The sequence below is a fragment of the Atractosteus spatula genome, chromosome 27, assembly GCF_055471065.1.
Source record: "Atractosteus spatula isolate fAtrSpa1 chromosome 27, fAtrSpa1.hap1, whole genome shotgun sequence".
Taxonomy (NCBI): domain Eukaryota; kingdom Metazoa; phylum Chordata; class Actinopteri; order Semionotiformes; family Lepisosteidae; genus Atractosteus; species Atractosteus spatula.
Window position 1 is genome coordinate 2,660,898 of NC_142732.1, and position 26,623 is coordinate 2,687,520.

General features: G+C 41.3%; 2 protein-coding genes across 4 annotated transcripts; both read left to right on the forward strand.

Annotated features, from left to right (window-relative positions):
* The first annotated feature begins 4,153 nt into the window (after positions 1-4,153).
* ftr83 (finTRIM family, member 83) lies at positions 4,154-13,943 on the forward strand. Of its 2 annotated transcripts, XM_088906640.1 has the most exons (8): positions 4,154-4,282; positions 5,366-6,151; positions 7,603-7,698; positions 8,068-8,301; positions 8,851-9,010; positions 9,114-9,170; positions 9,696-9,761; positions 12,539-13,943. In XM_088906640.1, exons 2-8 carry the CDS (start codon positions 5,573-5,575, stop codon positions 13,063-13,065), a joined length of 1,719 nt encoding a protein of 572 aa, XP_088762766.1. In that variant the 5' UTR covers positions 4,154-4,282; positions 5,366-5,572; the 3' UTR covers positions 13,066-13,943. The 2 variants fall into 2 exon arrangements, with proteins under 2 accessions (XP_088762766.1, XP_088762768.1); XM_088906642.1 differs by lacking the exon at positions 4,154-4,282 and having other exon boundaries at positions 5,168-6,151.
* Positions 13,944-18,236: 4,293 nt separating this feature from the next.
* On the forward strand, positions 18,237-26,396 carry ruvbl2 (RuvB-like AAA ATPase 2). Of its 2 annotated transcripts, none has more exons than XM_088906648.1 (15): positions 18,237-18,321; positions 19,873-19,927; positions 20,795-20,850; positions 21,230-21,371; positions 21,583-21,712; positions 21,983-22,049; positions 22,359-22,465; positions 22,655-22,748; positions 22,870-22,993; positions 23,112-23,206; positions 23,532-23,650; positions 24,272-24,391; positions 24,681-24,810; positions 25,836-25,950; positions 26,252-26,396. In XM_088906648.1, the coding sequence occupies exons 1-15, from the start codon at positions 18,310-18,312 to the stop codon at positions 26,275-26,277; spliced, it is 1,392 nt and encodes a 463-aa protein (XP_088762774.1). In that variant the 5' UTR covers positions 18,237-18,309; the 3' UTR covers positions 26,278-26,396. The 2 variants fall into 2 exon arrangements, with proteins under 2 accessions (XP_088762774.1, XP_088762775.1); XM_088906649.1 differs by having other exon boundaries at positions 26,255-26,396.
* The last annotated feature ends 227 nt before the right edge of the window (positions 26,397-26,623 follow it).

Here is a 26,623-nt window from a genome sequence, read left to right on the forward strand (position 1 = left end):
CTAGATTTGCCATAGAGACCACAGGCCTCATTCTAAGGTATATTTATAAAAATCAGCAGCTGTGCTCAGAAAATCACTTTCATATTGTTCTACAGCATAAACCAATCCAGCGCAGGAGTTTTGCATTTTGTAGCTGCAGGGTGTGGCTGAAGAGTGCTTTTCTTTATTGGCTGCTTTTGTATGGGAACTGAGAGTTTACTGGGAACCTCAGTGTGGGCAAGGTTCAATGAGTCTGGTAGTAATCTATACAAATGCAGATAAGATAAACGTTTTCCTTTCTGCCCAGGGAAGAAACATACATGCAGTTTGGATTGCTAACACCACAGTCTGAAGCTGCTTGAAGGGAAAATGTTTGAATTGCAAAATGAGAAGTAACATAGCAGAAAAATCAGTCTCCCACATTGTTCCCTGAATTTGCATCGAAATACATTTCAACCGGAATTAACTCAGGCATGGGAGATTTTGCACAATACAGCCAGTAGTTCACCCTAACCTGTCCCACCTGCCGGTCAGCGTATACACTGTACCTCAGCTGCTTACAGCACTAGCCTGATTATTTAGTGCCCAAATTAAATCTAACCTTTGGCTCAGAAGTGAATCACATCTTCAAAGTTGCACATTAATAGTGGCTTTCTGTTTTCCGAATGGATTTTGGATTTACCTTGAGGAAATCTGCCATTAATTTTTTTCTAGATTTGCAGTTGGTGAAGGGGCACGGAATTTGGATTTTATCTGGGGGGGACTGGTAGGCTTTTAAGTGAGAATCTCTACATCTGATAACTGTGCTCTTTCCACAACCATGAGTAAACACAGGCAATATTTGAACTGGGTAATAATTACTCTAGAGGTATTCAAATCCAGTCCTGTGGATTTCACTTGAAACTTTGAATCCCCATCTGCTTAAAATTAAAGTTTTTGTATGTTTTATCAATACTTTAAATTGTTCTATTAAGCAAGGGTTCAAACTGGAAAAAGATTCCCTTAAGAACAGAACAAGACACCCTTGATGTATGTCAAAATATTTTCTTATTTGCTGCAGAACAGACTTGTACAGTATTCAGCACTTAGTGCCACAAGTCAAAGCTTCTAATCAATCCTGTCTGAATGTTCCCTATTTGTTTTTAATGAGAATTACCTTAAACACATACTAAAAAACACAATAGAAAACAACTGAGCTCCAATGCTGATCTCTTCTTAGACATAATGAATTTATCTCTTTTTATGCATAATGATTTGCTATAGTGGCAGGAATTCAAAATGTGGTTCTTGTTGAAAACACAGACACAAAAGTGTTTTTATATTTTGCAGATATTTGTGCTTTTCTTTCCATAAATTATTCTGCTCTCAGAATATTGCCCAACGCTCGGAACAGTGTGTGTGAGACATGCACTCAGTCAGTTGCCAGTTCTGCTGGTTCTGTGACTTCCCTGCAATTCATAGTAGTAACACAAAGGTGATGCAATTGTGATGAGAACCATTGCTTGGGCGGACAGTTCTGTGTGTTTGTCAAGAGCTAAACGGATCCCAGAAACACCTCAGCAAGCCTTCACAAATGTGAATGGGATCTTTTCTCAGTGCATAGCTGAAGAATGACTTCATGGTGTTTTGAGGCAGCTGCTATATTGTGTAAGAGGCACACATACCTGACATAAAACAGACTTTTTGAAACTTTGTCTATTTATACAACCCAGGCATCACTCGCTAACAATCTGATTGTCAGTGGTTGCAGGTCCCCCAGATGGAAGCATTATCTGGTGTTCAGCTAGTCAACATTAATATCTGTCACGTTATTAAGAAGGAGGACTTGACTATCTGAGCGTAAGAGCTAGACAGGGTCTGGAGATGGATGTAGCTAAGCAGGCCTTGGAGATTGTAATAAAAGAAACTCCAAACCCCTCCCCCATTCACTTTCTGAGAGATAAGTGCATTCATATAAGGAAGAGAAGGCTGTGGTTACACAACATCAGTTTCTCCCTTTACTACAGTCAGTTTCACAGCTCTTTTTCTGTCACTGCCTGGTTTCTGATAAGCCAGTTTTTGTTGACTAGAAACCAAAATAAATACTCTTTGTGTAATTTGCTTCACATACCTTCTGGGGCTGATTAACAGTGTTTTAAAAGGTAGCACAGTTCCTAGTGTTAGACAAGCTGCACTGCAATACATTGTCCAGTTTTGTCCAATAAAATGTTATTAGAAATAATCTTTTTAAATAATACAGTTCTTTGCATGAAGTATGATAAAATCAGTCAGGCATGTATAGTGTCTGATAGCCATCATTCAGGCAGCGTATAGTATTACATTTTACGCAAATATTCTAAACAGTGCTGCATTTGTCTGGATGTCTGGATGCATAAGGGGAAAATGTAAAAAAACATGCAGATAACTGCCTAAATCTGATAAGCTAAATGAAGTAAGGGACCATGTCTGCTATTCTTACTCTTGTTGCTCCTGCTAGAAGAACATACCTCTGTCTATTGTATAATAGATGGTAAAATTGTTTTAATTATTTTTTTTCCATTTGTATTTGCTTGGCTTCATTGACCAAAACATCTCTGGGGTGCAGAACCATTTACTGTGATTGTCAAAAGAACAGATGCGAAAGATTTCAGATGATGAAAAATGAATGTTTCTGAAGGATTAGAGTTTGAATCCTCCTAGGACAGCCATTTCCCCAGTAATGACCTGAGTGCTTTGAGCTGTCTGCAACAATAAGAAAAAAACAATGATAGGAGATAGTACATTAAAAAGGGTTTTGAGGGTAATCGAAGATACAAAGGGGAAAAGGAGACCACAGACATCAATTAATCTGCAAGGTCAGAAGTCAGCATTTTTCTGCTCATGGACCCTTGAGGTGCACTGCCAGACCTGCTATTAAGCCAATCACATCTGATTCTGGGTGTTTATAGAGATTCAAATACATTGTGACACTTTAATCTGTGTCAAAATCAAGATATTAGGCTTACATATCAAGCTCAACTGAACTAGGGAGGTGGAAGCCGAGTCGGATGGCACATGGAAATGAGGCATTTTTTAGTATTTCCTAAGAACGATACTTCCTTTCTAAGCAGCCTCAGATACTCGGAGTAAATAGGAGTGGCCTGGAATGAGACCAGACTGCAGCAAAGAGGATGAACAAAATGCTGCTATAAAAATCGAGGAAGGGGCAGGTCATTGAGGGTAGAGATCTGCTTGGCCTTCTTCTTAAACATGTAGGGCACTACTAAGAAGAAAGTGTTTATTTGTAGCCCATATTTTAAGATGATGAAAATCGAATGTGTCATTAGCATTGTACAGTGCACTGTTCATTAATTGCACTCCTGCAAGTGGTCAGGCTGTACATTTCGCGTGTGCTATTGCTTCCACGCACCCGTCTGTTCTCTAACTGCTTCTTCCCATTCAGGTTTGCAAGGGGAGCTGGAGCCTATCCCGGCAAGCAGGGGACGCAAGGAGGAGTACATCCTGGATGGGAGGCCAGTCCCTCACAGGGAACAGGAATGGAGACAAATGTCAATTTGATTAAAGAAACTGGAAGATCCCCACAGTGCATCAGGATTTAAGACCAGGGATTGTATTTTTTTTTCGGCATTACCGTGCTGTTTGAGTGGCGCTGTGATTGGGAGGATTGGCCCAAGGAGAATACTGATGTATATCACACATGCAGTGCAGCACAAAGCGGCCTGATTCTGTGGTTCTCCTTGCGCGCCATTGTCCCGAGAGGCAAATCATTGATTGCTTATTGATAATTGGCATCCAATACTTGCAACTAATTAAAACATTAAGAAACCACTTTCTATGGACTTTTTTTCCCTCGTAGACTTTGAAGTATGGTGCATTCTTTTCTCACAAATTCAGGGTTTGGTGGTTTCAGAGTCAGAGAATGAGGACTGGAATGCAGTTGAGCCAGATGTGTAAGATAGGGCTCTTTCCATTTTGTTAGCAGTTCACTACTTACTGTATTCATAAAAGAAGTACACAGCTAACTTAAAATGGTAACTTTAGGCCAGCTGTATATAGGATCAGTCAAACAGATGATATAGTGGTTTTGGTGATGTTTTCGGCTCTCCTACGACCCTGTACTTGATAAAGTGGTTAGAAAATTGATCGATTATCTTTCTTCCTTTTCCAAAGAGCACAACATCACGTTCCAGAGAAGAGAAAGATGACTGGAAAATCTGAGATTACAAAAAACATTTCTACCTCGGTAACATACGGTACACTGCTATACCTACGCGTGTCGCTGGAAGACAGCACATGGCTAGCAAAATTCACATTAACATTGATGGTAAGAAACACAATGGACTGTTTGTTTCTTTTATCTGCTTTCAATTCGTTTTTCTTCACAAGCAAAGTGTCCAAAGTACAAATTCAAGAGAAACAACTTAATGGATAGATTAGCAAAATACCTGCCTCCACTGAAGTGTTTGTTCTTGAAATATTTAAGTAAGGGGATGTTAATATACCTTGATAACATTTTTTTCAGTTGGTTGGTACAGTATAAAGGTTGACATATGGACTTGGTGGTCAACAATTTACCCGCATTCCGTGCTAAGGAAATATTAAGGAACAGCCATTACCTGCACATTTTGTGATTCTTGTTTATTATTTAATGGAGCTACTGGAGATAAAAAAAAACAATTTCCAGTCAACAATCTTTGCTGGGGGTGGACCAGGGAGGTTGTTGTCAGATAATTTTTTGTTCTACTCAAGGGAGAGCTGCCATCAAGTGTGGACGTTGGGGATTTGGGCTGCGAGATTTAATCTAGGCTTTAATTCATATACAGGGCCCTCCAATCTCAAACCCTACAGATGAGTGCTGCCACTCACCTGCTGGGAGCTCAGAAGATCAAACAGAATTGATGGCAGCTCTTCAAGACTTTCATCACCACAACACACCTGACATCTGCAATTCTGTATATTGCACCAGCACCACTAAAGCAATGAGTGTTTGAGGAGTGCTGAACACAGGAGCTTGCATTTGTGCCCTTAGCAAGACTTTTTCTGAACCACAGCCATATGCTAATCTGCCAGCTCGTAGCCTAAGATCTCTCTATGTTGCAGGATAAACGTTAAGCAGTGTTTGGAGAGAGGGTCATTTGTGTGCTTGGAGCTCAAGCTCAAACACGCAAGGGTAAAATAGGATGTGAGAAGGTAGCATGTTTTTGAGGGGTGGTGGGTTAATTCCAAAATACTGCACATACTGTAGCTTTGCCTTGCCTCAGTGTTGTGTGCTTACATATGAAACTCTGTTTACTGTAGCTGTTGTGGGTTATGCCAGACTGGATTGCACAAGGCTGAACCGGACTTTAAATCTGTAGGTCTTCGCGTCCACTCCTGTGCCCTGACACAAACACCTTTACTTTCTTAGGCTCTGCTGGGGCTTTCTTCTCTTCCACCTGCCCCACCCCCAGCGGTTTCTGCTCAACCAGTTTACCTCCTCACTTCCTCAGTCCAAAACCCTCCCTGTTTGTTCGTATAAAACTGCTGAAGTCACGCTCGTTTTAGTTCCTGCTGAGCTTATCAGGCTGTCAGGCTGCCTCTCTCTCCCTGGGACTGGACAGACCTCAGTCTAGCGATGTCGATGGAACAACAAGACTGTCCCCTGTGCAGGGAGTATCTACGGGATCCCGTTTCCATTCCCTGCGGACATACCTTCTGCTCAGTCTGCATTAAGACCTACTGGGACCATGCAGACCACACTGGGACCTACAGCTGCCCTCACTGTAAGGTGACCTACAACAAGAGGCCTGTCCCACGCAGGAGCCAAACCCTGACGAGAACATCAGAGCGAGTGAGGACCTCAGAGCCCTCTCCGCCTGCTCCTCCAGCCCCTGACTACAACTACGCCGGGCCACAGGACGTCCCGTGCGACATCTGCACGGGCAGGAAGCACAAGGCGGTGAAGTCCTGCCTGATGTGCCTGGCCTCCTACTGCGAAAGGCACCTCAAAGCGCACTTTGAGAACACCACTTTCAAGCGCCACAAGCTGGTGGATGAAATCGGCCACCTGGACCGGCAGATCTGCCCCCAGCACCAGAAGGGCCTGGAGCTGTACTGCAGGACAGACCAGATGTGCATCTGCGTGCTGTGCACCGTCAAGGAGCACAAGGGCCACGACATGGTCTCGGCCGAGACAGAGCGGGTGGAGAAGCAGGTAAGACCTTTCAGTGCCGAATAAGAGCATTCAGAGAGACACGCTGTGGAGATACTAGGATCTGATTTAAAGCTGACTTCCAAACTGTGGCAGAATGGTCTAGGAGTCAGGTGAAAGCATGAGAAAATTGTCCTCCTTGTACAATAAAATGAAAATGCAGCAGTCGTTCTGTGAAGTTAAAGGTCTGGACCCGTTTCCCTTGGCCTGTACTTTACACCTGCACAAACATCAGTCTTACATTTTAGCTCAGTGCAATTTTGTCATGTATTGTTAACATGAACATGCAACTGGGAAAAGACTGTAGCAGGTTTTGATTGTTCAATTGGCTAGAAATATCATGTGTGTAATCTATAGAAAAAACAGTCACACATTAGTCACAGATGTCGGATAATTTGAAGCTGTTAAAACATATGCAATGTCCTTATCTGTTCATTTGTATTTCATTCATGTTAAATGAGAATTTGCCAATTTATTTCTGATTGGCTCTCATTATCACCAGATGTAGAACCTTGAAAATGGTTCCACAACTGAACATGCAGTCGTTGTTGTTTTTATAACATAATCATGAAAGTATGTTTGAAAGTTCTTTTGTAGTATGGCTCAGATTATTTGGCATTGTTTCAAGGTTGTTGTTTGTTTTTTCCTTTGTGTCCTAAACTAACTTATGCTACATTGACAAACCTGCAGCTCAGTATCAGCTGGGCCCACCCATTTCTCATACACTGTTAGTGGTGATAACCATTGGCCAAGCTGTGCTGGAGGGACTAGAGCTGCACTGTGCTATTTTTCCTACTGACCCATTACTCATTCTGGATGCTGTTCTCTTTGTCTGTCTTGCTAAGACACTTGGGTGATAGATGTCTTGGAACAGTCTGTTCTTCCGTGATGTGACAGTGGGCATTGACGGACTCTCACAGACATTACAAAAATACCCTGCTCTCTCCAAACCAGACTGAACTGTCTTAAATCCGTAGTGGGGAGCAGCAGGGAGGATTCTGACTTTCTAATAGGAAGGGTGTGGTTCCCTGTCCCAAGTGAAACACTCCTGCTGTGATGTGCTTCACCCAGGCTGCTCCAGGAGGATGCCCAGCTGTATGAATGGCTGCTTTGCATAAAAACATCAATCACATAAGTTAGAAATTTGTTCTTGAATTCAAAATCAATAGTTCAGGCTCCTTTAAACTCTGCTTTCCAAATTCTTATTAAGATTAGTAACCCAAGGTGGAGAATTAACCATATTCTATTGCTTTTCTAAATATTAAAATGTATAAATATAACTTAAAATGTTGTCAAATTGTAATATGAAAAGGCGCAACCTCTATTATTTGCATATACTTGACTTTAAATATTTTTATGACGGAAGGCAACTCTTTTCGCCTTTGGACTCGAGTTTTAAAAGGCGACTGCATCCCTGAGCTGAGGCCTCTGTGTGGTGGCACTCTGTGTTTCAGAATCTGCTCAGCACAACACAGGCTGAGATACAGCAGAGGATCCAGGACCGAGTGAAACAGATGGAGGAGCTAAAGCATGCAGTGGATGCACTCAAGGTATGTAAGAATTATTCTGACCAAATAACGTTTTACAGATTGATTTCATTTGAACAATCAATTTTTAGAATTGCTAAACGTGGTGTAATACCCAAGTAACACTTCATGTATCAAGACATCGCTTTTGAAAAGTATTGTTCCAGTATGTTGAAAGACACTACGATGCATTGTTACCACTTAAGTGAATTGAATTTTCTCACAAGAATCCATAACTGGAATGTAATCCTTAGGATTTGATTATTTATTGAAAAAATCCCAGAAATTCCAGAAACAGAGCAAAATCATGTGGAAGTGTTGCCTTTGCTCCTGGGTGGGGGCACTAGCTGAAGCGTGCTTAATCACACAGCGTGCCACATCCTTGTCGTTCAGACCTCGGCGCAGAGGGCGCTGGCGGAGAGCGAGAAGCTCTTCGGCGACATGCTGCGGTCCATCGAGAGGATGCAGGCCGAGATGAGCAAGCTCATCAGCTCCAACAAGAGGGCGGCGCTGACCCAGGCGGAGGGACACCTGGAGCGCCTGGAGCAGGAGGTTGCGGACCTGAAGAAGAGGGACTCAGAGCTGACCCACCTGTCGCGCACGGAGGACCACATCCATTTCATTCAGGTAGCAGCGCCTGGTCAGCTGCAGGGCTGAAGGCCGACCTTACCTCCAGCGGCCTACCCTTGACGTTACCCTAAAAAAATAAATGGAATCACGTTTCTGATAGCAGCCACTTGCCCTTAGTTAAATACATAACCCTTTGAATTAACTACCTCCAGGACAAGCTTCCCCACAAAATCCCCACCTGTGTATGGATGAGACACACAGGGCCAGGCCGCCTGCTCTGTTTCAGTGCTTGGCTGCTCTGACACTGTGCCAGTGAGGTGATGGACGAAAAAACAGGCCTCTCTAAGAATACCAGCAAAAAATCGTCTATGAAAACAACCCTTTACTTTTATCTAAATTTGGCCCGATGGTTTCCTAGTCTCCACTGAAAAAAGGAGACTATTTTGAAGTGACTGTCAAACTTTTCTTTTGTATACAAATATCTATAGAAGCAGCACAATGTCACCTTACAGACAAGGCTGACTCCTATTAGTTCCTATCAGGCACAGGGCTATCCCTGTTCCCTGTTGTGCTGCATTAATGCCAGATTTCGTCCTCTTCCTGTAGAGCTTCCACACTCTCTGTGAGCAGACTGAGGCCGAAGAGCTGCCCAACGTCACAGTGAATCCCTACTTCTCCTTTGGAGCCGTGACTAAGACCGTCTCGGAAATGAAGGTGCACCTGAACGAGTTCACCAACGAAGAGATGGTCAAGGTTACCAAAACAGGTGTGAGGCAGAGCCAAACTTCTCAGCACCTGTATGGCCAGGGGCTTGCCTTCCTGCACCTTGTCATTTCTCAACAAACCAGCTTTTATTTCTTTTTTTTCAGTGAATAAAATGCCCTTTTGCCAGCTGGAAAATCGTAAAAAAAGAAGAACTATGAAATGTAAGTCCTTTTAAGTATTTGTTTCAGTTGCTTTTGTTTGGTCAGGTTGCATTACTTGCCTTTGTGTGGAATAGTATAGGGTGTTATCAAGTCAGGAATGTTACAAAACCAGTAAAAATGATAGGGGTAAATACTTGCCTTTGTGTTAATAAAAAACACTTGTAAGGAATGTTCTACACATTATTCTAAGGACAAACAGGTTAAATTCTAAGAGCTGCTTCATATCAGAGCCTGTTGTTTTCTGCCTTAAGTGCCTTAAGTTTTCAATGATATCCAAGGTTAGATAGGCAGAGCTCTCAATTTTCATACAAGTCTTTATTTACTCTGCAAAGTGCTGTTAGTACTCTGCTTCATGAACTTTATTGACTTTTGGCAAAGGGCATTTGCCATACTTCCGGAGCATTTCAGCCTCTTTCACAAGGTCATGGATACTGATTTATGACATCAATCTCAGAATAATGTTTGTTACATACAATGGGTCCTCGTTTGTGTTCAGTACTTCACCAGCATGTCTTTCCTCCCCAGCCAATGAAATTGGACTCAACAGTGCACCAAGTCTCCAACCCAGGCAAAGAGGAGAGTTCTTAAAATGTGAGTCTTAGATTCTGCTTTCAAGATGTACATTTTCAGTGTTCGGAAATACTGAACAATGCAACTTACAGATCATAGTAGGCTCCTGTGCAAAGAATTGTCAAGAAGTGGAAACTGCCAGATCAGGTAAACATATCCTGTATGTTTCTATTCTTGCTGATGACATAAGAACAGGAGAATATTTGCAAACAAGAAATGGACATTCAGCTTGTCTAGTTCGCTTGGTTGTTAGTAACTAACTGAGCCAATGACGTCAACCAGCCATTTCTTGAAAGACGATGGGGTATCAGCTTTGACAGAATAACTAGGCAGCCAGCTCCAGACTCCCACACATTACTCTAGGCTACATTCCAGGAAGATCATGACTGAGTGGCTCATCCAAGTTACAGTCTCGACAATGAATACACAAGTCTGGTCAGTTCAGATCCAGGTTGTGCAATTAGCCAGACAAGGACAGGTAATCAAAGTCCCAGGAGGAAGATTAAAATGGTAAGGGGAATTCCAGGTTCAGATAGTTTGGATAAAGCAGGAAGATCCATGCATTGCTTCTCACCTGCGAATCCAGGAGGAATCAGCGAGCGCTGTGCCCTTCCTCCAGCAGATGAAAAAGTGAGCAGATAAAGCAGATAAAGGGTGATCAGTGATACAGATCTCTCACAGAACCCACCTGTGCTGCTTTTAAAATCTTCCACAGACAAGTGTAGTGTTGTCACCACAGGATGAAGTGCCAAAAAAATTGGTTATTCCAAAGTAACAATTTAAACTGTTAAATACATTGGTAACTCTAAATTTTTAAAAAAGAATCAGTCTTCTTTTCTTTACTGTTTTTGCTACTGGTGTGTGGCACTTCTGGCTTTCCAGATCAACGCTCATCTTCTAAGAGTGAAATCCTGGAAGTATCCCATCACCTTTGACCTTCAGGAGAAAACACTTAACTATTGTGCAGGTGACATTTTATATAATATTTTATTTGCATGGCTCATGGAGGTTAACCCAGTGGACTGGCTTTGGTTGGTGCTGCAAAGTGACAAATTTTAAAATTTTAAGATTTTGGTCTTTTCTGTTCTGTCTGTGTAGCTGAAGCTTACTGTATATGGAGCAACCCTGGTCCTGCAGAACCACAATCAATCAGGTTACACAGGTCATCCTTAAATTTGTAAAGACTTGGAACAGACATATTTTGAGAGACTGTCAGTTCATTTGTTTGCTTCAGGCAGGAACTGCCAGCTGTGCTCCTTGAGAACTACAAAGTGTTGCTATTTGCATTTCAAGTGATCTACAGTATTTAGATGGACGGGTGGAGCAGTGATAAGCATTGCTGCCTTGCAGCACTGGGGCCCTGGGTTCAATTCCTATCTGTGTGGAGTTTTTATGTTCTCCTCATGTTCACATGGGTTTCCTCTAGGGGCTCTGGTTTCCTTTTATAATCCCAAAACATACTGGTAGATTAACTGCCTTTTGGTTATATCGGCCCTGGTGTGAGTGTGTGTGTGTGTTTGTGTCTGTGTGTGCCCTACGATGGACTGGCGTCCCATCCAGAGTGTATCCTGCCTTGTGCCTGTTGCTTGGTGGGTTAGGCTCCGACTCCCCTCTGACCCTGTACTGGATAAAGCTGTTAGAAAATAAGGATGGATGATCTATTTAAATGAACAATTATGCTGTGATCAAAATGAAATCATTCCAAGAGTTCTGAAGCTCATTAGTTAAGGGTGATTTAATCAAATCTGTTGGATTGTGACTCCCCAGGATCATGGCTGGCCAAACTTGATATTAAATAAAATCAGACTCATTAAATTTCACTGTTCATTACATTTTACGTACACAAATGTGTCATGTAGTTGTCACAGTTCCCTTCCGTATCTTCTGCAATGGATATATACTTAATGATATCTAAAGCTCAAGGTTCAGAATCTGAACCCAGGACTTTTTATTTCTTCACTGGGACCATTTACTTTTCTAACCTCTGTAGAGCTGCACTAAGAATGTAAACCCTGTCATTAAATTGTATCATCACCACATGGTCAGTAAACAACTCCTAGGCAAAAAACATGTAACAAGATATCGAATAGCATTTTGGACAACCCCATGCATTGTGATATAGTTGATTTACTAAATTACTGCAACTCTAAGAGGGCCTTGCTTTGCATAAACTGGACACGAAAATCTGCAACAGCAGCACAGAGTCATGTACAGAAACAAAAAGAAAGACTTCCGAGATGAAGAGAGTGCTATATTAATGACAGAATCAGCAAAGGGATAAAAAAGATTGGTATAATCTGGCATTATCCACAGTTTGGTCTATATGATGAGATTCCTGCCTTTGGATGTTGGAGTGCTACTTTTCCTGGAGCTGATTCTCAGCTGTGCTTTGGAGTTCTGTGTCTTTTGGGGAACTAAAAGTTGCTTCTGTGGACCAGCAAAGAACAAACATTTACTGCAACTGAGAGATCGCTTTTGCGTTCTTAGAACAATGATGCCAACACTTAGATCTCTATTTCCAGGCACGTACCATGAGAGAATAAATAAATGTGCACAGGAATTAAAACTCTGAACTAGAAATAGGCAAGAGCTGAGGGAAGACAGAATCCCCCATTGTGATTCCAAAATCCACTGAAGTGATTTGATCAGATAAAGAAATAACAATCCATCTATGACCGCAGGGCACTGCACATGTACAGGAAGAATTAGACCAGAGAATGAAAGGCTGCCCTTTGGCTTTTCGGGCTTGTTTGTTTTAAACGCCTGATCTCTCCTCTGACCACTCTTTCCTCAATCAGATGCCTGTCAGCTCACCCTGGACCCCAACACAGCCTACAGGCAGCTGTACCTCTCCAGAGGAAACAGAAAAGCGGCTCTGAAGAGAGACACCCAGCCGTACAGCGACCACCCCCAGAGATTCGACTGCTTGCCTCAGGTGCTCTGCAAGGAGCCTCTGTCCGGTGGCTGCTATTACTGGGAGGTGGAGTGGAGCGGAGAAGGCGCTTCCATTGGAATCGCCTACAAGGGCATGAAAAGGTCCGGGTACGGCGATAGCTGCCGCATCGGATATAACAAAAAGTCCTGGAGCCTGTTCTGCTCCGACTCCAGCTACTCCGCCCGCCATGACAAGGACCCAGTGGAGATTAACGCCCCCTACTGCTCCAGAATAGGAGTGTTCCTGGATCACGGCGCTGGCACCCTCTCGTTTTACAGCGTCTCCGACACGATGTCCCTGATCCACAGGTTCAAGGCCACGTTTAACGAGCCTGTCTACGCTGGATTTTGGGTCTGGTATGAATCGGCTGTAACAATCTGCCAGCTGTAAAAGGCATTCAATCATCCCAATCCTCCCGTTTGCCTTCACAGTCCTGCAGGACCACCCCCCAGTACTGGCGCCTTTACGATTCTCCTACCACTGTAACCAGGTGTTTCAGAACATTTGACCATCAATCATCTTTCTTCTTTTGTCCCTGTTGTTTTACTGTTTTAACTGTTCTGTAATAATTCTGTACAAACTGAATTTACTTTCAACCCCTGCAAAAGCATATTGGTGAGAGGGATTAAAAATGTTTGTTCTTTCTTTAATGGAAATGAAATTCTTGGTACATTGTGCTACTATATCATATTTTTAAATGAGATATAATACATGGCTATAACCAAAGGATATATTTTAAGGCATGTGCCCTGAAAAGCCATTTTAGTTTCTTTTTGATCTTTTTTAAGGGGCTGCTAAGTGATTAACCAAAATGGAATTCAATCAACAGCATCAATTTGGCTGAGTTAGAAAAAGTATATACACATATGGATTCACAAACACTTAATTGGCATATGAGGTATGTTCAGACAAAAATAACAAACAGGTAGTAGAGGTAAATATCACTGTTTTATGTCAGACCTTACTTTAAATGTGTATACATAGGGTCATTGTGGATAATGTAGTATATCTAATTTATCTAATTTCACTTCTTCTGAAAGAGGCTGTGACTTAAGCTAGTTTTGTGTTAATCACCTTTTTAAAAAAATAACAAAGAAGAAATAAAATATGGGCATTTTATTAAACCTTAGAAATTGCTTGGATATATGCTTCTTTTACTTTTAAAAATGGGGAAAATTAATTTAAATTTAATTTTGTATGAAGGTTATGGGAAATGTAGAGCTTGTGTACTTACAGCTAATTAAAAAATAAATATTTTTTATTTCAAGTACATGCAAAAACGTTTTCTTGATATAGAGTTTAAAAGGACTGCCAGGACTAATGTAGACTGTACACTATAGAACCTATCAGAGCGAAGGCTCTATAAGAGGTCTTGGCGATTAATGCACCAGTTTGGTGACAGGGGACACTGCAGGTTTCAAGTGCCATCCATCAGAAGAGACATTAAACTGAACTGCTGACTGCTTGGTCATTTGACCTCTCCCAGCACTGTGTCCAAGTCTTTAGCTATTGAGCAGTGGTGTGGCTGTGCTGGCTACCCATCGCGAGAGCACAGCCCTGCCAGGACCACATTCCCCAGGTTCCTCTGGTCACCTGACCAGCTGCCGGAAGTTAATTGGCTGGTCAGGCGACTGTTTAAAAAGCAAGAACCAGAAGCTTCCATGTCTTCCAGAAGCCAAATGTCCCTGTCATGCCTGTCATACCAATCTGAGGGGCAGAGCGAAGGACTGCCTGGTGTACTCACTGCGGAGCTACAGTCTATGGTGGTAAGCAAGGGCCACAAGGCAGGACGGACCCTGGACAAGTCAGTCACAGGGCAATTTCCCCAGAAGCCTTTTTACCTGCCAGTATGTCTTTGGACTGCGGGAGGAATCTGGAGCACCTGAAGGATGCTTACATGAACATGGGGAAACATGCAGACTCCACACAGACAACACCCCAGCTCTGGAATTGAACCCAGGGCCCCAGCGCTGTGAGGCAGCAATGCTCACCGCTGTACCACCATGGTGCCACAGTAGATGATCACTGTTAAAAAAAAATACTACAACATCTTTATCTCCTAAACTGCGACAGTTAAATAAGATGATTACTAGTCATTCTCACATCTAGTCACCTGGGAAGGAGTGTTGAGTAGTGGGAAAGACTAGGAAATCGCAGGTAAAAGTATGTGTGTTCAAACCTCTTGAGCAATATATATTCTTTATGGTGCAAACTAACAGCTGTATTCAGTAAATGGGGACAAACTGAAGTTGCTTTGGAATAAAAGCATCAGCCACCAAAGCAGTAACTTAAAACCCACTCAGGAGCTCTGTACTGAGAGCTAGTTTCTAGTAGGTGTCATGGAGAAAGATCAAAACCTTCTTCCACAACTGCACTACAACAGGCCCTAAAAAGGACTTCTGTCCTTCCCTGTGGTGACAGATTTCAGTTCAATCAAGTCTTCAACTCGGCAGCTCTGCTTTCTCTTTGACAGAAAGCAGCCCTGTAACCGCCTTTGAAGTATCAAAACATTCCTGGCTGAGTGGCTCTTCAGGAATAGTACTGCATTTCCCTCTTAATATCCTGTGCAAAAGGAACATTATGTCAGTGGTGCCGTCTATCTTTATCCTGTCTTGCACAGTCTTTAAAAAGCGAGACACACTAGTATTCAGAACTGAGGCACGATCCAACGCAAAAAAAACCCCAGTAAAATGAGCAATTTGAAGCTTGCAATTCTCCTTGAAACTCACCATTTTGAATTGATTTGGAGCTGATGGACAGTGCTTATTGTTTAAACTGTTAAATTTGTATTGAGAAAGAAGAGGCTAACATGAACTGCGTCCTTATATGCAAACTGCAGTTATTTAGAAATTAGACAGCTTTGGAAACAAGAGCAACAATCGCATTGCTATGACACTGCTTTTGCTGATACATTAACTAATAACCCACCTATTATTATAAACATGGCTCCCTGGTAGCCTGGAGCCCTGGGTTCATTTGCTAGGGTGCTATCTGGATGGAGTTTTCCCTGTGTTTGTGCGATTTGATAAACAAGTATTCCATCACTCATCTTCTCTTACACTGTTCATTCAGTTACAAAAAATGTAACTAAATGTAACCAACTCGTTACATGTTTTACCACGGCTTCTCGCCTGTGTGGGTACGCTGGTGTCTTTTGAGATGCTGGGCCTCGCTAAAGCTCTTCCCGCACTGTGTGCAGCAGCTCGGCGTCTCTCCCGTATCAGTGCGCTGGTGTTCCTTGAGGGCACCCGACTCGCTGCAACTCTTTCCGCACTCAGAGCATTGTTCAAGACTAAAAACACTGTGGACAGGCAGCATATTGACTAGAGAAGCTACCTGTATTACCGCCTGAAGCCACACGAGGACATCAATGTCCCCAAAAATTAAATGTCTTGATTGCTTCCCAGCTATGTCCGCATTGAGAAGTTCACACGTGGAATTCTTAAAAAAATGACTACAGGTGTCCCTCATCCTAAATAATTATAAATCCAGATGGCAATGCTGAAGAACAGTTTTTTTGTAACCCGGAAACTAAAATACAGTATTAGAAATCTTAATAGACTGTTCAAACTCCACGTAATATTGCAAATATTCAAACAGTAAGCCTTTATTGCTTCTCCAGCATATTCAGAAAAGAACAACGTCAACCCGGACACCTCTAGCCTCTATAGGTAGTTCAACCTCAGCACTTCTCATCTCTTATACAGTAGCTCACGTTTTTGCCACTTGAATCGCTTACTGAAGAAAAGTCTCACACCAGGTATATGCCCAATACTTAACGTTATTTATAACTGTGAGTTGCTCTTGCATCTCTTGCGGAGTTACTCCTGTTAATTATATAATCTGAATATCTGTCAGTTTTTATGACTAAACTATACATTCTAATTACCCGGCGACCAGTCACAAGTGTTAAATGTACCAATAAAAACAAGGTTTATCTGTGTGTCATCTATTTCTATATTTTAAGTCCTGTTCATGCATGTAGTAAGGTATCATGATTATGATTCCTGCTTCTGCCAAAAATACTCACCCGTAATGCCGCGTCGTCATGAGCGGACTCTTGTGGCCCGGCAATACGGTGTGTTCAGGATTTGCATGGTGCAAATCCTCATTCCTTTCACTTCCTGCCTGGCTGTTGTATACCGTGTTTTTTTTCTTTCGGCAAGCGGTAATGCAAATCGAGCCCGTGGACTCAGGTAGCCTTTTCCTGGATGAACTACTGCGGCTGTGTTACCTGAAGACGTAAAATACAGTCGGTTAACAATTCCTTCCGAAATATGAATACGTAGCACGGAAAAGTGAAACGCATACCCAACCTAAAACTGCGGCATGTGTTTTTTTTTTGTCAGTGACACCAGCTTCTCGATTTCTGCCATAGCTGGAACACGGCACAAAAATCACAAACTTGTGATGCCTGAAAGTTTTGTAGAATCGCGAATTATTCAAGGAGACGGGCAATCTAAAAAAATCTCATCAATAATAAAAAAACAACTTTTTGTGAAAGTACATAAGCTTTAACTATAGTATTCTCATTTCAGAAAAATGTTGCATTTCTTTTTTCCATCAGTACATATACGTCTTCCTGTGAGTTGGAACACAAGCAAAATACAAAACTAAATGCATTCAAACACCCCAAATCAAAGGAGTTTTTTTATATGTTAGTTTTACTACAGAGAAATTCTCAACTTTTAACTACATTTCTTTTGAAGGGGCAATATCCAGCTGTATTTATTATTAACCCTATTAACAACTACTGTATTTGTGTTCAATGGCAGTGTACGAATACGGTTTGAAGTGCCTCCTTGCTGCTACAGATGTGAAGAATCAGAATCTACTTTATTGTCCACATATAATGGAGTTCCCAAAACATCCAGTGGTTTTTACAAAAATATACAATCAATGTTATATAAATAACAATACAATACATAAACAAAACATAAGTACAAAACCATAAGATTCGAGAGTGAATATTAAGATTAAGATAAGTGTAAACTGCATGCATATATACGCTCTGAAGGGGCTCATACATTAGGGTTTAAAAGAGTGAAGGCACTCGGAATTAATCACTTTGAAATGTTTTTTGTAACCTTTGATACTCTGAAATGCTGTCCAGAAGATACATTATTTTAAATTGGCAGTGTAGTGGGTGTGAGGCATACTTTTTTTTAAACTAAAATAATAATAAATGCTTTTCTTTGAACGCTCCTAGTATAGATGTGGTTGAGCAGGTTCTGTGTCTGAACACTAATGTTGCTGCCTGTGTTTATAATCCTTGAGAGCTTGGCGCTACACTTTACACCGGATTCCTACACCAAGTGGGGATGTTAAAAGAGGGCGCTCTGTCTACCAGACTTGAGTAGGTGAGCTTTGGGATGTGTTTGCGTCCAGAGACTCCTAATATTTGTTAAGATAAAAAAATCTGTAATCATTAATTTCTTAATCATATGTATTTAACTGTATATTTCGGACTCAATCTATTTTTCTTCGCTTGATTTTTTAAAAAACTTCTTCAGATAAGAGGATCCACACGTTCATACAGTTATTCAAACGGAACACTTACTCAACTCCGTTGTTGTTTCCACATCGGGAGCATTTGAGAGGCGCAACCAGTCGAACGGCCGCATTTTCGAAAAGATGGCAGCGCAGGTGAGTAACATGCTTACAAAAAGAGAAGCTTAGAAGTGTCCGTTGCCTTTTGAGTTAAAAAAAAAGTGTCTCTAGAAAGGAGGAGATTTAAAGCCATCGTACTTTTATGAGTTGCTTTTTCAAAATATGGCTTTTATTAAGTTCAACCCAGAGGATGAGTTGAATCTACCCGCGAGAGCATGAAAATCGCCGCCTAACCAACAGCCCACTAGAAAACAGTATAAATACGATACTTGTTAAGCTCGTACGTGTCTACTCATAACGTACCGGATATCAAAGTGGATGATTAGGTTTTCAATTATTTGTTGGCCACACTGGAATTAGCAATTCGGCCATATTGATGTTCGAGTCTGATTGTTGCCGGTGTCATTTCATCCGGAGGGGTTACAGAATAGTGGCGGCAATGTTTCTGTGTTTATACTTTTCTGTAGACCGACGTCAGTTGTTGTTACGTTAAAATACTGTTCTGTACTCCAAGGTTTCGCTGATTTGGGGAGTGTGTAGCTAGCCGCATGTTAGTTTAATACAACAGTACACTATTCTTTTAACATGTAAACTTGTTAATCACGTGTTTCTACAAAAATGTGGTAAAAGCGCTGCAAAATATAACCGCCTAGTTAGATATCTTAGTATTTCTTTTTACACAAAAAATAAAACAATCCCTATGGTTGTATTTGAACCCCACGTTCTGCTTTTGACTTTCCCCAGAGTAGCTCCCATAGCAACGTCCAGGAAAGCCAAATCACTATGGCAACAGTGCCGGCTTCAGTTTGGACTCTCGGCCTTGTTTACTGTTAGACTCGTCATGTATATTATAGGTTACTGTTTATGCTGTCTTAATGGGATTAAGTCAAAGCAGATCTTACAAATGATAATTCTATTTTTTTTCACATAAATGTTTAGAATGAGTTCTAGTCCTTCTAGGTTGAGTGAAAAGCAAGTATTCCTGTCTTTAGTGTTAGTGGTCATGTTGTAGAGCTTCTAACTTGATCACAATTAAAGGTGCAGACTGCCAAATGACATGCAAATAACTTTGCAAAAGCCAAAGGATTTTTTACTGTCATTTCAAGTTTTATAATGGACAATACATAATTTCGGTGTCTGAGCAATAAAGAAAACAACGTGTATGTATATGGCGTGTTCAGTTATGTGTCTTTTTTAAAATCGCATTATATTACATGTTTTTGTTTGGGACGTTTTTCCTCTTTTTTTTGTAAGTACTGGAGGATAATTAGCTACTATTAATATTCAGAGATGTACTGTGCTGTACTTTATTCTTCTTCACTTATTTATATTAAATCCAGGCCCTTATAAAGCAAAACAAAGTGGCTGGGCACTGTGCATTTCCTTCTTAAGCAGGACAATTTTTTTTGGCATATTGTAAAAACATCTTGAAAGAACCAGACATCTAAAGACGTAGCTCCCATTGAGGTTCAGAGATATGACAGATATCGAGCCAGTTTTTTCACGTATACAGAGAACAACTAACTTTCAGCAGAAGGGCTAATTTGTATACATGTATGAATTATTAATATTCTGTAATTCTTGTAGATGGCGACAACAAAGGTTCCTGAGGTGCGTGACATCACCAGGATTGAGAGAATTGGTAAGTCTTTAGAAGTTTTGGATGAATAATTGAGCTAGAGTTTGAAGGTGAATGTAGGATGTCACAAACCATGAGAAAGCAAGCAGTGGGCCCCACAGTTAAAACACGGTTGGCAGGTGATGTTAAAGAGCAGTGGTGCACAGTTCTGATCCTGAGAGAACACTTTGTGTGCTAGTGTTCATTCCAGTACAGCTCTCCAGTAGTGCTCACTGATGACTTAATGGAGCAGCTTACTTTTTAAAAACCTTTAACGTTTCTTTGGTCAGTCCTGTGTTTCAGAAATACCCTGTTTCAAGCATTGGCCTACAGAGCTTTAAGCACCCTCTCCTAAACTTACTTGCCATTAGTTATGACTAAACAGTTCTTACTTGTTGAACAATTGATGAACAGATACGCCCATTGTAAGCATTTTTTCCTCATGCAGAGGTCCTGTTGGTCACATGTAAGCCAAATCACCTGAATTACAATGTCAATCCCATTTGACTATTTTAAAAGTTATTAAAGACAAATTTATTAATATGCCACAGACTGAGATCAATTAGCCTTTGCTTAGGATAACTTTAGGATAAACCAGAATATTCAAAGCTCCTTCAGGACTAGGGTTAGGAACCACTGCTGTAAAGTGGTTTCACTGCGGTAAAGTACTGATATTCACTCCTGGTCATGCAAGGCTACAGTGCCTTCCGATTTTCATCCCAACCTGGACTGTTTGATTTGGTGTACTGTGCCCTCCCGGGAGCTGGAGTCAATAGTGCTCCTGTAGAGTTTTTTGCAACTGTGCAGTGATTGCAGTCCTTATATCCAACTTGTGCTGCATAAATAGCTTTAGAGTGATAAGAGGACCAATGGTATGGTCATTTTCCCTAGGGGCGCACTCTCATATCCGAGGACTGGGGTTGGATGATGCTTTGGAGCCTCGACAGGTAAGTTGTATCATAACATGTGGGATTAAGAAACTGAAGCATGTGCTTTGGAATGAAGCAAGTGAGCACTGTAAAGCACAGATATTGAGTGGTTATTCTAATGATACTGGTAAAAAACTTTAATTTTTTTGGCATCTTGTGGAATTCTCTTAGCAAAACACATCTTTTCTTCATTTTCTGCACAAGTTAATTTTCTTTTAGTGCTGTTTTCACACTGCAACATAAACCGTGTTATACTAACCCATTTAATCTAATAATAATATGGTGTAGTTTTTTAATCTGCCATCCTTATGTAAAAAATAAATTCAATCTATAATGTACTTTTTCATTTTTAGTGGAATCCATGCTATTAGTAATTCCAGATTGAAATGTGTCTTAGGTGTCTCAGGGAATGGTTGGTCAGTTAGCATCCCGTCGAGCCGCAGGCTTGATTCTTGAGATGATTAAAGAGGGACACATCGCAGGGCGAGCTGTTCTCATCGCGGGACAGCCTGGGACTGGCAAAACAGCCATTGCCATGGGTATGCTTTCTGTTTTCTGTTTCTGAGTTTCCGAAGTTAGGAAATTATAGTGGTAAATCTCACCGGCTGTATAAAAAACGTTGGTAAGTTTAACTACTGCATGTAACTTTAAAACGGAGCACTTTATACAGTGGGAGTTGTAACTCCTTTGTACCAAATTGTATAAATCTTCAGTGTGCTCGCATTAATGAGTTACCCTCTGTCTCTTTAGGTATTGCTCAGTCTCTTGGTCCAGACACTCCTTTCACTGCACTTGCTGGGAGTGAGATCTACTCTCTAGAAATGAGCAAAACTGAGGCACTGAGCCAGGCCTTCCGAAAAGCCATCGGAGTTAGGATCAAGTGAGTGTGAGCATGCGGATGGGTGCTGAGGCCCTCAAGAGCTTTGGTCATGGTGGCAAATGAAAGACATGAAATTTTAAAGACAATCCAGATAGTTCCTCTTTAGTAGCTATAATTTACATTTAGATTAGGCTTGTCGAGTATGTCTTTGTTTTATGGCTTTAAGGCTTTTTGTTAGATTGGAATAAAGACAACCGTACCCATTTTGAAAATGACCAGTCAGAATTATCAGGGGTTTAATTTCTGGGCAACAATCTTTTCATCCTGCAGGGAGGAGACCGAGATCATTGAGGGAGAGGTTGTTGAAATTCAAATTGATCGGCCAGCAACTGGAACTGTGAGTGCAGTGATGAAAATTAGTGATGCTCTATCAATGGGCATCCTACATGCTGACATGAATGTGTCTGTTGTGTTGTTTTGGATTGAAGGAATGGTGCGTTTAAATTTTTGTTTTAAGGCTTAATGTGAAGACATAAATACAAAAGAATACGCAACCGATATTTCCAACTTAGAGATGCTTTTTTATTGCGGGTAATACATTGAGTTAAAAAAAAGAGCTTGGTGTTGATTTAGAAATAGAAGAATGTAGTGGTAGTAAGTCGTGCTCTGTCTGTTTATATTCATTTTTATCTGCTTTTTCTCTCAGGGATCCAAGGTGGGGAAATTGACACTGAAAACAACAGAGATGGAGACTATTTATGATCTGGGAAGCAAAATGATTGAGAGTTTGAGCAAAGAACGCGTGCAGGCAGGGTAAGACTTGCTGTTTTAGATCTTTATATGATGTAGGTTGATAATCTTGCTCTCATTACATTGTTGTGAACCTCAGCGTTGCTCATTATTCATTGTGATTATGCTGATCACGGTCCAGTCAGTTCACAAAGACAAGGGATCCCATTGTTATATTGATTGAAATGACCAAAGTGCTCATTGTTTCTTCAGGGATGTCATCACAATTGATAAAGCCACAGGGAAGATCAACAAACTGGGACGTTCCTTCACTAGAGCCAGAGACTACGATGCTATGGGAGCACAGGTACACTTATTGTCCTTTATCTACCGTGTCCTTTTGCTATTAGTCTTCAAATGGTATGTCCCTGGTCTTTATGTGACTGCGTTTCAAGCACAGGTTTAGCTGAGTCTCTTGTCTGTTTCAGACTCAGTTTGTCCAGTGTCCTGAAGGAGAGTTACAGAAGCGCAAGGAAGTTGTCCACACTGTCTCCCTACACGAAATTGATGTCATCAACAGTCGAACCCAGGGCTTCCTGGCTCTCTTCTCAGGTCTGCCCTCAACATCATTTTTAGTCTATACTGCATTTTTCCATTTTGGTTGGATGAAATCCAGTTTCGAGGCTGTCGTGACTGATTTGCAGTGATATTTGTTCTCGGTGGTTGACAGGTGACACAGGAGAGATTAAGTCGGAAGTCCGAGAGCAGATCAACGCTAAAGTGTCTGAGTGGAGGGAGGAGGGGAAAGCAGAGATCATTCCTGGGGTCAGACATTTTTGTTTTATATGCACTGCATGGTTTTTGTGAGTGTATATGTCGGTTTCTAGTAGATATAACTCTTATTATCTGCCAATAAATATAAAAGAAGTACTTCATATCAGGCCTGACTGACATGCAGCACTTTTAAGTCTAGCAGATGTCCTATAAGATGAATTGTCCTCCCCTTTGCCCTTCACATACTATTGATGAGTTTCACAGTGGTCAAAAGGTACTGAAATGCAAATTAAGTTAATGAAGTGTATCTCATTGCCTTAATCAAAGTTTTTGGCAAAGAAAAGAGGATTTATGGTGAATATGTAATGACCTGCAGGTGCTCTTCATTGATGAGGTGCACATGCTGGACATGGAGTGTTTCTCCTTCCTGAACCGAGCTCTGGAGAGTGATCTCTCGCCTGTCCTCATCATGGCAACCAACCGAGGCATCACCAGGTATGAGATAACTGCTCTTGGCAAACATGTTCAGTGGTGAAGACCTGAGGGTGATAGTACTAGTTCAGGAAATGGAGATTAAAAATCGTAAGAGCAATTTAGATCAAGTTGCAGGATGTAGGACACAAGACCTGAGGAGTAGCACTAGATGACCAGACATACCACAAATGAGATAACTGGAAAGCTAAGGTGAACGCAATTCCATGGGAAAAAGCTCATGCTTCAAGTCACATGGGCAAACTTTCCAGGCAAACGTTTTCTTATGGTCCCAGGATTTTCCATATTTACACTGTTCATATATATGGGGAAACAGTTCCCTATATACATAATTTCTCTATATGTTGTGACTTTCTGGTCACTCACCCTGTTGTATATTGGGCACCACCTGTATCGTTAATCCCTGGAAACTGGAGAACACTGCAGCCCCTTGCAATATCCTGCAGGGGCTCCCTAGTATTGCAGTCTAAGGATTAAAAGACTTGGACCTGCATAGACTGTTGGTTCCTGGGCCTGTTGGGGGTTTGGCCCCTTGTTAGTAGTTGTACGGTACATATTTTTGTTTCTGATGGGGGAGGATATTTCATTTTGCCATTTGTTGAGCCCGTCTTTATTTTTTTTTAGAATTCGTGGGACAAACTACCAGAGCCCCCATGGGATACCACTAGATTTGCTGGATCGCTTGCTGATCATCGCTACTTCCCCCTACACTGAAAAGGAGACACGCCAGATCCTCAAAATCCGGTAGGACTGACTATTAACAAACCAGATGATTCCATGTAAAAAGAGATTTTTCATGGTATTTAAGGAATGTACACTTTTTTTTTTAAATGAGGATGTAAAAGAGGTTTATTGTGTCCTGGTTTTACTACAGTTTGTTCATCTAGAAGGAATCTAGAATAAGTTGGAACAAGTCCTATCACAGTACATAAAATATTTTAGCTGTTACATTATTACCATAGCTCATAATGCCTTGTGCGTTGGATTGTACACCTTAGGGTCTTCACTTTTCCTCCTGTCTGTTGTGCATCAGGTGTGAAGAGGAGGATGTTGAGCTCAGCGAAGAGGCCCATACTGTTCTCACCCGGATTGGCCTGGAGACCTCCCTGCGCTACGCCATCCAGCTGATCAGCACTGCAGGGCTCGTGTGCCGCAAGCGCAGGGTCTGTAAACCCGCTTTCGACTTAAAGGCTGCTGCTGCCTGCCCTGAGTTTCTCTTGTGCAAAATTGCTGAAATCTCTTTAACTCTGTGACTGTCTTCTTCCTCCTTATGTTCTGGTATGTTTATGTATAGCTTTTGTATCCTACAAAACCAGGAGGTCCATCTTTGTATTTTTAGTAGATGGCTTAGTGAGTTTTGGTACAGATGCTAATGGTGCTATGAGGCAGGGCTTCCTGACACCATTCCCTAGGTCCCCCTCACTTGCTGGTTTTCGTCTCAGCTGAGCGCTGATATATAGTTGACACCTTATTTGACCTAATGGCATAAATTGAGATGCCTTATGCAACAGAAAGCATTTAAAATGTTGAAGGTTACAATTTGAACTGTTGTTACTTAAGATCTTCCGCCTTTGAATAGGTTAAAGTGGTTCTTGCCAGCTCATTTGCAACTTTTTAGTTCAATTATATGAAGAGTTTGGAACCAAAACCGGCAGGGTCGTTGGTCCCAGGACTAGCGTTGGGAACCTGTCAAAGTGAACATGTCCTCGTGGACAGCAACTGTACCCAGCAGAGGACGCTGCTTTGGGAGGTGTGCTGGTGGTCTTTTCCAGAAGGCCTAGCTGATGAACACTGGTGATGTAAATCACAGAGCACTAACAATATATTTGCTCAGTGGAATGTCTCCTCTGTTCTGTATTTCTGTGTGCACTGCTTTCATAGTTCCAGCTATCCAGTTACTGTCACTGTGCAGTTCATTGAGTCAGTGTGATTACAGAAAAATGAGAATATATTTCGAAACCCAGAGACTCAAAAAGAAAGGTTTCGCTTGATAAATCCATTGTGTTCCTTCACAATTATGCTGTCAAAAATCTTTGAATCCTTCAATTTTAAACCCTGAAGAAACCTTAAAATTTCACACCTAAGCATCAAGGAAGAGGGTGTTTTGACAAATGCTCTTGAATACAGACAAGCTTTCCTGAGGGGTTGCTCTGTTTTAAAGCATCATGTATTATCTGTTTGTTTCCAGGGCACAGAAGTGCAGGTTGAGGATATTAAACGTGTGTACTCTCTCTTTCTTGACGAGTCTCGTTCCTCTCAGTACATGAAGGAATACCAGGACTCTTTTCTTTTCAACGAGACAAGTAAGTTTAAAGAATATCAGTGATAATGGGGACATGTGGAAGGGATTATTACTACAGAAACATGACACGTCTATGAAAAACATGATGCGGCAGTGTTCTGCACCACAGTTAAAAGACACTTCTGCCTCACTTTAGATTTAAGATGGAATTTATTTTAGAATAAGAGAAGTTGAGAAACACGGTTTACGTTTTAGTATGGAAAAATTGTAACAGTACCCCTCTGTGGTACAGAGTTTTGTTTTTCAAACTTGAAACTGAACATGTATTGATATTGATCTTATTGCTCTTTCTTATTTTTCAGAAGGATCTCAAATGGACACCTCCTAATGAAGTGGACTAAATGTATATATCTTTTTTACCAAGCTTGCAGGAACTGAAACGTTTGCTTTTGACACCATTTTGCAGTTAAATTTTATTTGAAAATAAATCCCTTTCCATGTTCAAAACTGATTGTCAAGAGGTCAGATTAGAGGAAAATAAAAAGTACTGCATGTGTCTTTTCTGCACTTTTTGTGCCAAAAATGAAAGTGTGATACTCTGTTACACAAGAAAAGTTGTATGTACCTTTTGCTTTTTCTCACAGTTAATGTGGCATTCCAGTGCACTTTGTCTTGATTGGTTTGGAAGCATCTTCAAGCACGTAATCTGAGCAAAATTCAGCAGCAGCAGAGAT

What these genes read in the sequence shown, in the direction of transcription:
- ftr83 (XM_088906640.1), top strand. Translation starts at nt 5,573, where the DNA reads ATGTCGATGGAACAACAAGACTGTCCCCTGTGCAGGGAGTATCTACGG. An exon ending in CAGAGCGGGTGGAGAAGCAG is followed by an intron (nt 6,152 to 7,602) that starts GTAAGACCTTTC and finishes TCTGTGTTTCAG; the next exon opens with AATCTGCTCAGCACAACACA. An exon ending in GGTCAAGGTTACCAAAACAG is followed by an intron (nt 9,011 to 9,113) that starts GTGTGAGGCAGA and finishes CTTTTTTTTCAG; the next exon opens with TGAATAAAATGCCCTTTTGC.
- ruvbl2 (XM_088906648.1), top strand. An exon ending in ATGCTTTGGAGCCTCGACAG is followed by an intron (nt 20,851 to 21,229) that starts GTAAGTTGTATC and finishes AATGTGTCTTAG; the next exon opens with GTGTCTCAGGGAATGGTTGG. An exon ending in ATCGGCCAGCAACTGGAACT is followed by an intron (nt 22,050 to 22,358) that starts GTGAGTGCAGTG and finishes TTTTTCTCTCAG; the next exon opens with GGATCCAAGGTGGGGAAATT.